This window comes from Balaenoptera borealis, assembly GCF_965194805.1.
Source record: "Balaenoptera borealis genome assembly, chromosome: 13".
Taxonomy (NCBI): Eukaryota; Metazoa; Chordata; class Mammalia; order Artiodactyla; family Balaenopteridae; genus Balaenoptera; species Balaenoptera borealis.
The window spans coordinates 928,370-943,380 of record NC_138870.1 but is presented as its reverse complement, the minus strand read 5'-3'; the positions used below and the strand labels follow the sequence as shown (position 1 = coordinate 943,380).

The 15,011-nt window shown below is 49.7% G+C and overlaps 1 protein-coding gene across 27 annotated transcripts in view; it reads right to left on the bottom strand.

Annotated features, from left to right (window-relative positions):
* MICAL3 (microtubule associated monooxygenase, calponin and LIM domain containing 3) overlaps positions 1-15,011 on the bottom strand; it is a 176,124-nt gene that overhangs the window by 78,374 nt on the left and 82,739 nt on the right. For 23 of the 27 annotated variants that reach the window (XM_082350068.1, XM_082350056.1, XM_082350045.1 and 20 more), the window contains 10 exons: positions 13,099-13,356; positions 12,642-12,757; positions 9,905-10,031; positions 8,925-9,021; positions 6,442-6,589; positions 3,926-4,122; positions 2,485-2,597; positions 2,333-2,395; positions 1,715-1,888; positions 268-351 (listed from right to left, as the gene is read on the bottom strand). In XM_082350068.1, the coding sequence (XP_082206194.1) occupies positions 268-351; positions 1,715-1,888; positions 2,333-2,395; positions 2,485-2,597; positions 3,926-4,122; positions 6,442-6,589; positions 8,925-9,021; positions 9,905-10,031; positions 12,642-12,757; positions 13,099-13,356 (1,377 nt within the window). Of the gene's footprint in view, positions 1-267; positions 352-1,714; positions 1,889-2,332; positions 2,396-2,484; positions 2,598-3,925; positions 4,123-4,375; positions 4,646-6,441; positions 6,590-8,924; positions 9,022-9,904; positions 10,032-12,641; positions 12,758-13,098; positions 13,357-15,011 lie in introns of those variants that run through there. The other 4 variants (XM_082350055.1, XM_082350057.1, XM_082350062.1 and 1 more) reach the window with 2 other exon arrangements.

Here is a 15,011-nt window from a genome sequence, read left to right as displayed (position 1 = left end):
GGTACCACATAGCTTCAGCTAGTTTCAACACTAATTTAACAGCCCACCCTTTTCACTGGTTTCCCAAATCCCAAGGAGTTAAACAAGTCATGCAATACTATCAGTACTGTCTGTTGAACTTTCCCCCAGAGTCGCCACTCAAATGCGCACAGAGACCCCTACCCCCGTGACCTAGGCTTCTACGGTGCAGGCCCCACCCGGCTGGCTCGGAGGAGGAGCAGGTGGGAAGGCCCAGCACCCATTCTGGTCCCTGGGCAGTTCCTTTACCTGTTTCCACTGGGGGGCGGGAGCAGGGCGACCCTGCTCAGGCAGGCAGCAGGACGGCTGGCTGAGCCCACGCTCTTGTGTCGGCTGTGACACACAGGCCAAGTATTGGGTAGGGGACAGGACACAGAGACAAAAAAAAAAAACAAAAAAACATTAAGGTAGCAGACACAAAAATGGTTCTCACGGAGGACAGACACGCATCTATGAACTGAAGGAGGGTGCACGGAATTAGTTCTAGGAAGTTACACTTACAAAGGAAAATCCTCTATTCCCCCCAACTCGGGTGAAGCCAAATGCAAAAGAAAAGGCAAACAGAAGCTGTAATTCTGATTATCCTTTTCCCACACTCAATGCTCTGAGCCTAAACTATTAATTCTGGCTTGGAAAATGAATCTTTCCACTCAAAATGAGTGCGGGAACACTTCCTCCAGTGGAGAGCACCCCAGCCTTGCTGAGGAGGACGGAACCTGGGCTGCTACAGCCGCCCAGCCGCCTCACACGTTCACAGTCAAGCCTGCACGTTCTCTGTGGACCTCGGCACGAACGCCTGGAGCGTGAGGATCTAACCAAGCACTAGATGTGAGAAGTTAGTGATGGTGGTCGGCCTGGCCCCTGGTCCACAGGAACAAGGGCTGGCGCACGTGGCCAAGATGAAGAGGCGCTCCCCGCACCAGGAGTTTTGGAAGAAACGTTCAGTGTGGATCTCACAATGCCTGTACCTCCTCTTGAGAAGCCTTAGTGACTTTTACACAAGCAAGAGGAGAGACGAGACCTAACAGACATGGCAGTCCAGCCCTCAGCAGGACTCCGGAGTCAGGACAGTCCACGGAGAACCTTTACAGCGCTCACACTCGTGACCTAGTTCAAGGACAGTGTAGGAAAACCATGTGCAACACATAAGAGTGTCTACCTCTGTGCCCTTCATCAAAGATGAGAACCAACTAAACATCCAGCACCAGAGGAAGAGTTAAGAAAAGCATGGAGCACACACTTTGGAACAGGCTTATAAAGAGTTTGGAACATGGAAATATGCCCAAAGTTACATGAAGAAAGCAGAACAGGAAAGTGTACGTTAAGAATGACCTCAACCATGAAAACAAGAATGCACTAAAAAAAGACCAGAAAGAAACATGGCAAAATATTAACAGAATTATAGGGGCCTTAATTACACTTTCCAGCATTTTCCTCAGTAAGCAGGTACCTCTTACATTACTTACGTATGCATGTACGTGAACACACACCTACGTACACAGATCTGGACACCCCGTTTTAAAGATCCTCGGGTGGGCCTGGCTGGTGAGGACAGGAACCCTCGTCCCTGTCCCACGCAGACGCCAGTCTCGAGCCCTGAGCCCTCAGGACCGGGAAGTTCCCCGTCTCACTCACTAACCCCCCTTCCTCTGTGGCCAGCCCAGGTCCGGGCAGGCGAGGTGTGAGCCGGGCTTACCTGTCTCCTCACGCCCGTGGCCTGCGCAGGTGCGTTCTCCTCAAACTTGGCCAGCAGCTGGGTCGCCATGTACTTCACCTTGTTCTGGTTGCCAAGGGCCACGTCCACCCTCCGGTCGCTCAGTGTGCTCACCAGCGTAGGCCTTCCTCCTCTGTAGCCCCGGGGCGCGTCCTCCTGGTGAACAGGGGTATCGAGAGCCAGCCTCGGTTAGAGGAGCCCCTGCCCACACCTCAGGGCCTGGCACAGCGGCTGGTCCCGCTTTAGGTCGAGCTCAGTGGCTCTCCTCAAGGTTCTAATCTCAAGATGGCCTCGGGCGCAGGGGCAGTATGAAGAGGTACTCGGGCTCTTGCTGGTGTGGTCACATCCCAGGAAAGCTGCTGCCCTTCGCCACATATGGGATTCCAAAGAGACAGGAAGGCCCAGAGCACATGTGTGTGTTCCCTGGATGCTCTCCAAAAAACTAAACAAAGGCAAAAGGCCACAGAAAGCATCTGTGCACAACAATTCTCACAAAGAGTGAACTGAAAAGATCTAGCAATACCGATTTGGGAATTAAGCGTTTCAGCCAAGGAGGGCAATTCAGTACATTCATTCTGGCAAATTCCAGATATTTCTCACCTCTTCCGACTGGCTGGTCTTTCTCCTCTTCCCAGCACCGTCCAAGTCCTTTTCCTTTTTGTCCTGCACCAAGAGCAGAGGGAAACCGCATTCCTCTAGCCACTGCACTGTGCCATTAGTTCTGCAGCTGGAGGAAAAACCCTTCCACTGACCTTGGGAGAGCGCTTCCGAGAAATGGTCTGCCCCAGCTTGCTCAGGAAGGAGATGGGGGATTTAGTGCTGGCTACCAGGACGGCCCTCTCCTCAGCATTCAGGTCCAAGGCATCTGTGGGCAGAAACAAGCAGTGTCCAAGGACAGCCCTGAGGGCACCTCCTCGCAGGAGGCTCTCAGAACCTCAGGAAGCTCTGAGGGTTCATGCGCTCTGAACCTGGCAGGAACTCCACAGAGAAAATGCACACGGAGCCCTGGACGCTGGGCCTTCTCTTCTCCATCCATACAAACAAAACCAACGCTTGCCCCAATCCACTTCAGTCACAAAAACCTCCACTTTCGCTTTTCAGACGCTGCAATCTGCCTGTGCTTGCTGGTTACAACACAGTGCCGAAGCCTCACTTCAAGATGAAAAGTTCAGGTCGGGAGAGAAAGGGAGGGGTGTCGGGGGGAGGAGACAGGACTCGGGTCACGGGTTCAGGGTGTGCTTGTTGATGTCAGAGTTGTGCATCTCTGTTGTAAGAACTGCATCTCTAATGAGAGAAAGCCACAGATGTCTACAGATACCTACAAGTACATGGGCTAGAAGCACTGGAGAATGGTACCTAAACTCTGTGGGTTCCAATGTTTTATTCGTAACAATAGTAGTGTTGAAATAATAATTGAAACTAATAATACATTGCTAACATTTGTTTAAGTGCTTCCATTCGCCAAACACTCTTCTTAGTGTATTACAATCTAGCCATGTACATGTTATCCCCACTTTACAGATGGGGAAACTGAGGCACAGGGAAGTTTAGTGACTTTAGGTGGAGGAAATGGGATGTAAACCAGGTCAGGTACCATGGTCAACACTTGTAAGCATCATGACGCTGACTCAGTCTGTTTTCTGATAGCCTGAGGGTCAAGGGAAGATGTCTGGAAACACTAAAAGGTAGGAGAAGAAAGAGAAGCCAGAGAAGGAACAGTTACAGAAGAAAGAGAACGAAGCAAGTATAGTCCGGGATCACAGAAGCCAAGAGAAAGAGAGAATTTCAAGAGAAAGGACGTCATTCCAAGTGCCGAACAACGCAGAACAGACGGGTGTCTGAGAGGTGAGAGAGGAGGGAAGAATATGCATCTGGTGATTCTTCACGACCACGGACAACAGTTTTGGCCGGGTTGCAAAGTGTCACAAGATTAGGCAGTGACGAAGTCCAGGCCACAGCAAAAGCACCTTTTCAAAAAGTCTGGTTCTGAGAGAAAGGGAACGAGGGTGGTGGAGTCAAGGACAAGGCTCTAGACGGGAATGCTCACGGCCTCCACAACTGCAGGTCTGCTGAGCAAGAGCTGGGTCAGAACACGGGGCTGACAACAGCGCAGAGAAGCGGGTCTGCTGGAAGAAGGGGCACGGGGGAAGGAGAGGCAGGGGAGCCGCACGGCAGCACCCGGGGGGCCCTTACCTCGGGAGGGGAGCGAGTCCCTGAACATCTCGTAGAACTGGGTCAGGTACATCACCATGGACAGCTTGTCCGGCTCCCCCACCGAGGCCATCTCTCTGCCTGTCATGATGGGAGAAATGCCCAGCTCCTTCTCAGCAATATCAAAGGCCAGCTGGTTATTCTTCTCCACATTTTGCTCATCCAAAGAATCAAAATCTCTGAGAAACAGGACAAGGAAAACGTGTCAAGATGGGCTGCTTGTCCCCAGACCAGAAAACACGGTATCACAGAGTCATCATTATTTCTTGGTCTCTCAGCTAAAATCCAGGGCGCAGGCCTCACTGAAATCGGAGAGCAAACCTGTCTCACTTCTGTCTCCCTCCTTTTACTAACGAAATGCAAATCATCCTCAGGGAGAAGAAAGGATTAACAATCTACCCATAAGAGAAAAGAGGGGAAAAGTTGGAAAACATAACATTTTTTTTTTAAACACTTTTTAATTTTATTTATTTATTTATTTATTTATGGCTGTGTTGGGTCTTCGTTTCTGTGCGAGGGCTCTCTCCAGTTGCGGCAAGCGGGGGCCACTCTTCATCGTGGTGCGCGGGCCTCTCACTATCGCAGCCTCTCTTGTTGCGGAGCACGGGCTCCAGACGCGCAGGCTCAGTAGTTGCGGCTCACGGGCCTAGTTGCTCCGCGGCATGTGGGATCTTCCCAGACCAGGGCTCGAACCCGTGTCTCCTGCATTAGCAGGCAGATTCTCAACCACTGAGCCACCAGGGAAGCCCGGAAAACATAACATTTTATCAGTAACATAAAGTTCTTACTAAAATGTAAGCTCAAGAAAAGGAATTGTTTTTGTTATGTTTCTCCTGTGCCCCGCGTATGGTCTGCATGTATTAAACTTATGCTCAATAACAATAAAGGTCCTATTTGGATCAGGCTGTGTCTAAAGGCTTGGAACCATCACCCCCTGTGTCCTTTGGAGCTGACAAGCTGTTGATGTACTAAATCAGCTCTGGTGAATCTTACTCAGCCTTCCCCTCTAATTCAAAGGGAAATTCCAAAACTTTCCTCAAAAGATTTCTCCACTGCTAAATTTCCTGAGTTTTCCTAAGTATTTAGATTAACAAACATTTCCCACTGGGTTTCAGGCTTCTTGCTATTCAATCAAGTAAAGACTGACAGCATCCTTCTTTAGGTGATTTCAGATTAACTGGGCAGGCCTTATTTTGTGTTAACCTGCTGACTCTGCAACCGTTTTTCATTTTTTAAACTCCTTCTCTCTGTATATTAAGCCTACTAAACTATGGGCGCCTCATCCTGAGTGACGTCACAGCAGCCTGAACGGTGCCAAATTAGCTACTCACGGCTCTGTGCACCGTCAGGAGGAAACGCCCGGGCCCCCGGCAGCCTTCGGTCCATTCCCACAGGAGCGTGTCCCCTCCGCGCCAGGCTCCCTTCAGGGACTCTGTCCTGCCCTCCCCCTTCTGTCCTGCCCTCCCTCTGGACTAGGGCTGACTTGCCTGGCCCTTCTCCTGAGCACTTCTGTGTCATCCACTGTCGTCGTTCTCAGGCTGCCCCCTGCCCCCCGGAGGGGTCAATAAGCCCTACTTCAACTTAATTTTCACCAGTCTCGGCATGAGCTAAATAAGGGACAGGGGCACAGAGGTCACTTCCGCTTATCAAGCACGTCAGCACCTCCACTCCTAAGCACTAGGTGAGGCTCCTTTCTTTTATTAACATAAAAAAGAGCCAGGTCTTTCAGGATTCCTTAAGTAATCATTAGAACAAAACAAGTACACAAAAATGGGCCCGTAAGTGGACCTAATGATGAAAGGACAGGCAGCCAAAATAATGCCATGTGCTCTGCTCGTTTCTGAATCTTCTTGTTTGGCTTCCACAGTAACGAATGCCTACGGGGAGATCTGGGTGCACCGGTCACCACAGCTGACCTGGGTCATTCTGTCATACTAGTCTGCATTTAGGTGAGTACAGAATGACCAAAAGAGGAGATGTCACCGCACAGGTGCAAAAGGCCACCTGAGTGTTACAGGCCTAACAGAGCATGCTTGCAAAAAGTGCAAGAGACCAGAGACAATGCCGACAAGCCCCGGTGAATGGAGGACGTGCTCTGCTGGTAGTAACACACGTGCCTTCAGCCCACACTCCGGCCAGGCTTTCCTCGTGACCAGCAGCACTGGACAGAGAGCTGGCCGAACGCAGAGCTCAGCCTGGGGCCAAGAAACAGAGTTTTCCTTCGTGTGATGTTAACAGGTCCAGGGGGTGTTATAACCAGTTTTCCACCTTTTGAGTGCTGAGACTTTACAAACAGCTAATCATTCCTGAATTGAGCTACATAATGCCTAACAGACACAGCTTTAAATATAACTATAAATCAAAATTAGTGACTGACTTCCAGAAGAAGTATCTTATATCTGTATCTCGTTCTAGGAAAAGGTACAGAGTTTGGCCGCTCGGAAGCAGGGCACTCGCAAGTCCTGCGGGAATACAGATGAAGAAGAGTCTGGACTCACATCAGATCAGGGCGGTATCTGTGGATGATGGCACACAGGGCCAGGCCGCTCTTCCACGACATGGTGAGGTCCGTCACGTTCACCCCAGCGTAGCCATCTGTCTGCCGCTGGCACCAACCCAGCAGTTTGCTGGAACGAGCCACAGACTCTAAAACAACAACGTTATTATTGGAAGTGTGGTCACTTGGTAGCTTTGATAGAGAATCCACATAACCAGGTTGAAAAAATACTGAAGGCAAGGACAAAATAGTCGTCACTGGTTTTCAAAAGTAAGAAGTTATTTAACTGGCATCATAAGAGTGGAATTTAATTTAATTTTTTTTTTTTTTGGCTGTGCGGCGCGGCTTGTGGAATCTTAGTTCCCCGACCAGGGATCAAACCCGGGCCCACAGCAATGAAATTGCAGAGTCCTAACCACTGGACTGCCAGGGAATTCCCATGGAATTTATGGTAGACAAGAAACTACCAATTTATCCAGACTCTGAGGTCAACATCCATGCCCCAAGAGAATGAGAGATCACAAGTGGGTGCTGTGGATCCTCTCACGCTGAAGCCCAGGGTCCCAGCCACTCTCCAGGACAGGGACATAGAGGGAAGGGTGCCACCTGCTGAGCTGTCACCCTCACACGTGATGGCTCTAAGATTTCCCTGGAGGGTTGTCTGGCAGGTGGCGGAGGAAACGCCTTCCCTTCAAAGTAACATTGGGAGCACCCGAGAAGAAACGTTCCATTCCACCTAGCAGCACGTTAAACACTTACTCTCACACTTTCCAAGGTACCGAGCAATCTGCCAAGTGAAGAAACTTTGCAGGACCACACAGGCAAGGCCAAGGATGCCAGATCAGGCCAGGCTTGGCACTCAGTATGACAAGTGGTCACGTCTTGAAAAACTCAACACATAGACACACATACTGGGACGTTTTCCAGTCACTGATGTGTCTTCTAAAACACGAAGAGCCTTTATAAAAAACCGTTTTTCATGATCACATCAGAAGAGCTCTGATATAGAACATTTAGAAGAATCTGTGAACTCCGATTTGTGTCCAAGAAAGTCTGTTCCTTACCTTAAGCAGCTGAAAACACTTAACCTTATACTAAGCCATTTGTACATAAATTTGTGAACATAACAAAATTAAAACTGCATATCTAAAAATCCCGTTTCACTTCAGTCTTTCAGGGAAAATGTATCCTGAAATGACACAGAGAACTACTGCTGGTGTCATCCTCATAAGTCTCCTGGCTTCAGAAATTCACTTTATTCAGATGTCTCCCAAGTCTGTGTATCCACTGATCCAATACGTACTGGACGACTTCAATATTCCAGGCTCTAGAATAACACTGAACAAAGACACACTCTCTGGGCACTTCCCTGGCGGTCCAGTGGTTAGGACTCCGCGCTCTCACTGCCAAGGGCCCAGGTTCAATCTGTGGTCGGGGAACTAAGATCCCGCGAGCCGTGCGGTGCTGCCATATATAAATAAATAAAAGACACACTCTCTGCTTTCAAGGAGATGACACCCCAGTGGAGGAAGATGAAAATGTTTCCAGCTGCCTGCTGGTGGTCACATCTGCCTTGACATCTCAACAGCACGTCAAATTCAAAATGCCCGTGACAGAGCTCAAATCTTCTCAGCCCCGAGTCCTTGTTCAGACTCTGCCAGTGCTTCTGGCTCCTTAATGCTCTCGGCAGCCACTTCTGACGCCCCGCTGCACGCCAGGTGCTGCAGCGAACACCCCAACACGCCGAGTCCTCGCAGCCAGCATGAGGTGGGCATGGTTACCCCCACTTTGCACACACAGAAACCCAAGTTCAGAGACGCTACGTATGCTGTCAAGCCACATGCTTCACGGACGGGCACAGCTGGACCGGACGTGGTCTCCCTTCTCATCCGCGGCATCAACACCGGACCGGCCAGCCTGACCACTGGCGCACTTCTAAACTACCTGCTCTGCCCTGTTGCCCTTCTCTGTCCCAGCTCACCTGCAGCTGGCCGGTCACTCTCCTTTTAAAGAACTCTTCAGGGGCCTGCACAGCACAGGCTCCGCCTCCATCACTGTGTCCTGCAGCCGTCGTGGTCCTCAGCTAAGAGGCCACTGCTTCTTCTGTAAAGCCTTCCCTCAAAACCTTGGTCTGCGTGTGTGCTCCCAAGTCCGCCACCCCCTGCCCTCTCAACAGCGCCGAATCCGATTTCTCTTTACACCCTCGTGACGCCTTAGACCAGGTTTCCCAGCCTCGACAGCACTGCTGCTTTAGGCAGTTGATCCTTCGCCGTGGGGCTGACTTGTGTACCACTGGGGGCAGAGCAGTAGCAACACCCCCAGTCCTGACACCCAAAAATGTCTCCAGACACGACCAAACGTCCCCTGGGGGCAAACCACCTCCGGTGAGAACCATGTACGTGAGAGCCGGTACTGTGCACACCAAGAGCTCACCCGATTACACAGAACGCTCTCGACGGCGGAAAGGCCATCACCAGGACTCACCATTGCGGGCCAGTTTTGGGGTAGTTCGGGAATTCACGAGGTTCTCCATCTCCAGATGAATATCTTTTGTTTCTCCAGTATCATACAGATGGCGCACCTGGCAGGAAGTTTACAAGTCGTAAAGAAGGAAAATCACATACCAAGTAACAAATTCCCTACTGAGATCACACTGACTGAAGTGGAAGGCTGGGGAAAGTGTAGTCAGAAGGTATAACGCCAACCTTAATCCTTTCTGGGATACGGTGGGTCACGTACACACAAATGCACGTGAACTGTAAGAACCTGTGCCCAGAGACAGCCACGGAGGGCCCTCGCACAGTCTCTGCTGGGCCATTACTGCCGCCCAGTGAAAGCGGGTTTCCCCCACAAACACAGAGGCCTGGATGTAAAGTGAATAAAAAATTACTCTAGAACACAGGCAAATGCGTTGAATGGGCTGCTTTCTCAGCATTGTTGGGCTCCCTGGGGTTACTATGCTTTGTAAAATGTCACTCTCAGTGCAGTAACAAGGCTTTAGACATTCTGAGTTGGCCGGCAGTATCTTTTACTTGCAGAGGGCCTTATCTTTCCAAGTTCTCTCAAGTGACCCGTGCTGTCTGCCTGCACAACGATCCTGGGAGCAGCAAGGATGGTGACCTCCATGGTACAGATGGGGAAACAAGTTCAGGGAAGGTGAGCGGTGGCCCCCGGGTCACGGTGACCGGTGGCAGTGACGCAGGTGCTTGCTGCACGTCCTGACTAGAGAACGAGGGCTGAGCTCCTGCACCGTCCACGGGAACCAGGAGATGGGACAGAGCCCTCCGGTCACCAGACAACCCGCTGCCCCAGCTGGTCAGTCTGCTGACAGCAGATGCCTCCCTCAGCCAACTGAGGAAGACGTCTGCTTGGATTGTGAAGGAACGCTGGGTGCGCCAGTATTCACGGCGTCTGACTGGTCCTGACCGTGGCCGGGACACGGATGACAGGCCAGGGGCGCTTACCTGGCTTGGCCGGAGGAAGCTGACGTTCATGTTGGGGTATCTGGTGACGGGGTCTATGCTGTACTGGCTGAAGTTCTTGCTCACATTCTCGGGGGTGGTCTGAGGCAGCAACCTATAAATGCTTTCCCTGCAACGACGAACAGCAGTGCGCTCAGAGCGGTGACGGCACCAGAAGCACCTCCCTCTCCTTTGATAATATTTCTATTTTCTGACAGTCCAGGGTGGGACAAGTCCTCCTCCTTGACGGGTTGCCTCCAACCCCCCATCAGCCCTGGCTTCCCATCCCCACCATCTCAATGATCCCACCAGCACCAGACTGTTAGGGGCCAAGGAGAAGGGCAAGTCCACTGCTGTGGGCAGGGAGCCAAGCCTCACTCTACTTTACTGCTGCGCTGTTTTAGCAAGTAGGCCAATGTTTAATTTTTAAGAAAATCACTGATGAAAAAAACTTGCCACCAAATTTACCCAGAGTACCTTAGGTAACAGACTTAAAAAATGGTATCGACCACTAATTTCATCCAGCAAATCCTCTTTCTCTAGTTCTGGTCAAGGCATTTTTTCTTTATTAGCAAGCAAATCCGAGACCTCACCTCATCTGCAATTATCTGCTTCACAATACCTGACCGTTGAGAGTCAATGTTCACAAGCACTTTGTTGTTTCCCTTTGGATTCGAAGTCACTTTTAATTTCTTCTCTTATGTTAGTACATCCCTTGCTACCACACTGATTTCATTAGTACAAGTCTCTCTAGTTTAAGGACAGGAAGATTAAATGCACTATTTTCATGTATTGGGTTGGCCAAAAAGTGCCTTCGGTTTTTAAGTAAAAACTAAAGACACATTTTTCATTTTCACCAAGAACTTTACTGAACAACGTATTTACCCTTTTGTTCCACTACCTTCTGCCATTTTTCAGACAACTTCATAATTCCATCTTCCCAAAACTTTTTATCTTTTTGAGCAAACAACTGTTCCAGGTGGCTTTTACAGTCTTCCAGGGAACTGAAATTTTTTCCATTAAGAGAATTTCGTAAAGACCAAAATAAATGGAAATCCAAAGGTGCAATGTCTAGTGAACATAGCAGATGAATCAGAACTTCCCAGCCAAGCTGTAACAGTTTTTGCCTGGCCATCAAAGAAACATGTGGTCTTGCGTTATCCTGATGGAAGCGTATGCGTTTTCTGTTGACTAATTCCAGACGCTTTTTGTCGAGTGCCACTTTCAGTTGGTCTAACTGGGAGCAGTACTTGTTGGAATTAATCGTTGGGTTTTCCAGAAGGAGCTCATAATAGAGGACTCCCTTCCAATCCCACCATTTACACAACATCACTTTCTTTGGATGAAGACTGGCCTTTGGTGTGGTTGGTGGTGGTTCATTTCGCTTGCCCCACGATCTCTTCCGTTCCACATTATGGGACAATATCCACTTCTCATCGTCTGTCACAACTTGTTTTAAAAACGGAATTTTTTGCTACGTTTAAGTAGAGAATCACATGAGGAAATATGGTCAAGAAGGTTTTTTTCGCTTAACTTATGTGGAACCCAAACATCAAAGCGATTAACATAACCAAGCTGGTGCAGATGATTTTCAACGCTTGATTTGGATACTTTGAGTATGTTGGCTATCTCCCTCGTGGTGTAACGTTGATTGTTCTCAATTAATGTCTCGATTTGATCACTATCAACTTCAACTGGTCTATCCAACCGTGGAGCATCGTCCAGCGAGAAATCTCCAGCACAAAACTTTGCAAACCACCTTTGACATGTTCAATCCGTCACAGCACCTTCTCCATACACTGCACAAATCTTTTTTTGTGTTTCAGTTGTGTTTTTACCTTTCTCGAAATGATAAAGCATAATATGCTGAAAATGTTGCTTTTTTTCTTCCATCTTCAATATTAAAATGGCTACACAAAAATTCACCAATTTTGATGTCTTTTTTTTTAATTTTTAAATTTTATTTTATTTACTTATTTATTTTTGGCTGCGCTGGGTCTTCGTTGCTGCACGCAGGCTTTCTCTAGTTCTGGCGAGCAGGGTCTACTCTTCATTGCAGTGTGTGAGCTTCTCATTGTGGTGGCTTCTCTTGTTGTGGAGCACGGGCTCTAGGTGCACGGGCTTCAGTAGTTGTGGCACGCGGGCTCAGTAGTTGTGGCTCGAGGGCTCTACAGTGCAGGCTCAGTAGCTGTGGTGCACGGGCTTAGTTGCTCTGTGGCATGTGTGATCTTCCCGGACCAGGGCTCGAACCTGTGTCCCCTGCACTGGCAGGCGAATTCTTAACCACTGCGCCACCAGGGAAGTCCCAGTAAGTCTTTTTTAAAATGCAGGCTGATATGACAGCTGTCACATACAATCTAACAAAATTGTTTCGAATGAAGTTAAAGACAACTAAGTGCTACTAGAGCCATCTTAGGGAAAAAACCGAATGAATCTTTTGGCCAATAGAAATTTATTTGTTCATGTAGCTGACACAAAGGAATCAGAGAGTGTCCTTCAATGTTACACAAAGATTCAGATACCACTCATCAGTAACAAATTTGATTTGAAAGGGATAAGAGAACATCACTTAGATTATATAATCTTTAGGTTTCTATGATTTTATGAATACCTATCTTGCCTTCCCTCTCCTAAACATAAAAACATCATTAATGAAGAAGGAAAGAGAAACCTGAACTCTGCCTGAGGAGAAAACCACTGACCCTCCTGTGTCACCGCGGAAGGACGCCCCTCCGGTTACCTCTCTGCCAGGACTTCCAAGGGGCTCCTTCCCAGAGACCAACTGCGCACCATCCAGGCCGAGTCCATAGCAGCTAGAAAGCCCCGGGCTATTCCTGTTCCCATTGGCCAAAAAGGCTACAGAAACAGAAAACAAAGAATTAACCTGAATTACCTTTTAAAAGAGGGAAACTAAACTAAGGAGGAGAGAAAGAGTTTGCTGTTGAAGAGCAGCTGTACCCTGCCCTTCCCTTCCCTACTTCACAACCTGCAGATGGGCAAGTCACAAAGCCTGCGGAACTGCCACCCACAGTGGCAAGCCTGGGCTCCCCGTGGCCTGGGGCCCTCCCCTGTACACTAGACCGCGTGGCGGCGTAGACACTTGCTCCCCAGCTGGGGCCCCAGAGCTGCCCCTCAGTGCGATGCCCCCTCGCCAGGCCTCCAACCTGAACTGCCACCTCCTGCTGCTCAGCACTCACCTCCAGAAGGCTGTCCCCTACCAGGGCCACCAGCAGCTGGTGGCCACTGTGCTCCCGCACCAGGGCCGCGTTCTCGGAGGCGTACATGCACGTGAAGTCGAACATGGCCACATCAGGCTGCCCGTAGTGGTTGATGGCGAAGTCCAGGGAGGGCAGCTGCTGCTGGGTGGAGAAGTCGGCCGCCTCCCGGGCATAGCTCAGCAGGGCCTCCTGGTCCACATTCTCCCGGGAGAGCAGGAGCTCCGTGTCGGCGTAGTCCTGTCTCCAGAGGGAGAAGAGGCTCGATGGAAACGCCCAGGCAGGGGCACAAGAGCCCGCCGGCCACAGCCACGCTGCGCGTGCCAGACGGAACCTAGTTCTGCAGCCTTCCCCTCCCTGTTCCAAAAGCAGTCTTCTATGCAAACTCAAAAGAAAAGGGGGGAGGCTGTTTCTAAAGGAACACAGGTTTTGCCGCCTAGAAACAGAGCCCTCGCTTTTCCATTTACTTGGAACAAGTCACTGCTTCTTCAGTCTAGTCCACTCCACCTCACGGAGTTGCTCTGAATACCAAATACAATGATTTAATGTGATGGTGCTCTGTAAACTGAAAAGCATTCATAGTTCAGGCTGCTATCAGCAATCACCGTCTTCTGGGCAACAGCTGGACCTACACGGGGCACTCAACCTTGCATAGCTCATCGAACCCAAAGGAAGAACCTTAAAGCTTCAGTGCCAGAGGGATGAGGAGGTGGGGGCAATAGGAGTCCTGGGGGCCGGGAAGAAACCCACTGAAAATGGAACAGAAGTTTTCAAAACAATACACAAGATTCTGAAAGGCCCCACAGTAATCCACCAACAAAGAAAAACAATGATGAGAGAAAAAGGGCTTTCCACAGAAAGGATCGAGAAACTCCTTTTCTGTTTTGGAGGCTCCTGGCACACTGAGTCAAGTCTTTCTTCTCAAGTGGGACCTAAGCTTTCCAAGTGCCCCTGATGATACTTTCCGCTGGCACTACCAGATGTAAAAGCCAAACACAAATACTCAGGTTGGTCCCGGAAACTGTTTGTTCAACACTTAGTAAGTGGCAACCGTGGGCTCCAAGTCTTAGCTTAGTCCCAAGGCGTACCAGGGGTTCACCGGCTATTTCTTACTGATAAAGCATCCAGCCAAATATATCTTGCTCATGCTTTTGGCAGAATGGGCTGTGCCCACTGCTCTGTCCTGTTCTCCTCACACGCATAAAGGGCCACGGGGCTGAGACACAGACACGAGGCCCACGAGCTCCCAGCTCCCCAGCACCGCCTGCAGACAAGGCAGCACCATAACTCAGACTGAAGTCACCCGACTCATCATCATGCTGCAAAGACAAAGGACACCCTGAAATTCAGCCGCCAGTCTGCGCTGGGAACTGCACAGGCCTGAATCACCGCATCTGGTGCCTCTTCTCTCCACTCATCACACAGGGACAGTAATTCTCAAATCCAGACCAACAAGACCAAGCAAGACTTAAGAAACTCTCCTTAAGGAGCCATCCTTAAGGAGCCTGTGGTTCTCTGAGTCCATATTCTGATCATCATCTCAGGGAATGTCATACAATTAGTCATCTGGAAAAAAGGCTTAGCTGGCCCTGGCTCTGGGTGAACAAGAGCCCTCACTGTCAGCCCATAAAGAGGTCCAAATATAGCCCGATCCAGGCACTGTAACCGTACCTGCAGTAAAACCAGAACCGTTCTCAGGCTCCCACAAACACCAGTTTTTGCTTCTTGGTCTAACTCCCTTCCCTCTATAACCCCCTCCCAAAAGATGACCTATTAACCAACCAATAATCGGTCACATATGGAACTCACCATAACCACAAACAGAATCACCTGAAATTAAAATGAATATTTATGCATGAAATGCTATCTGAGATTTGCTTTGCACAGCCCGAAGT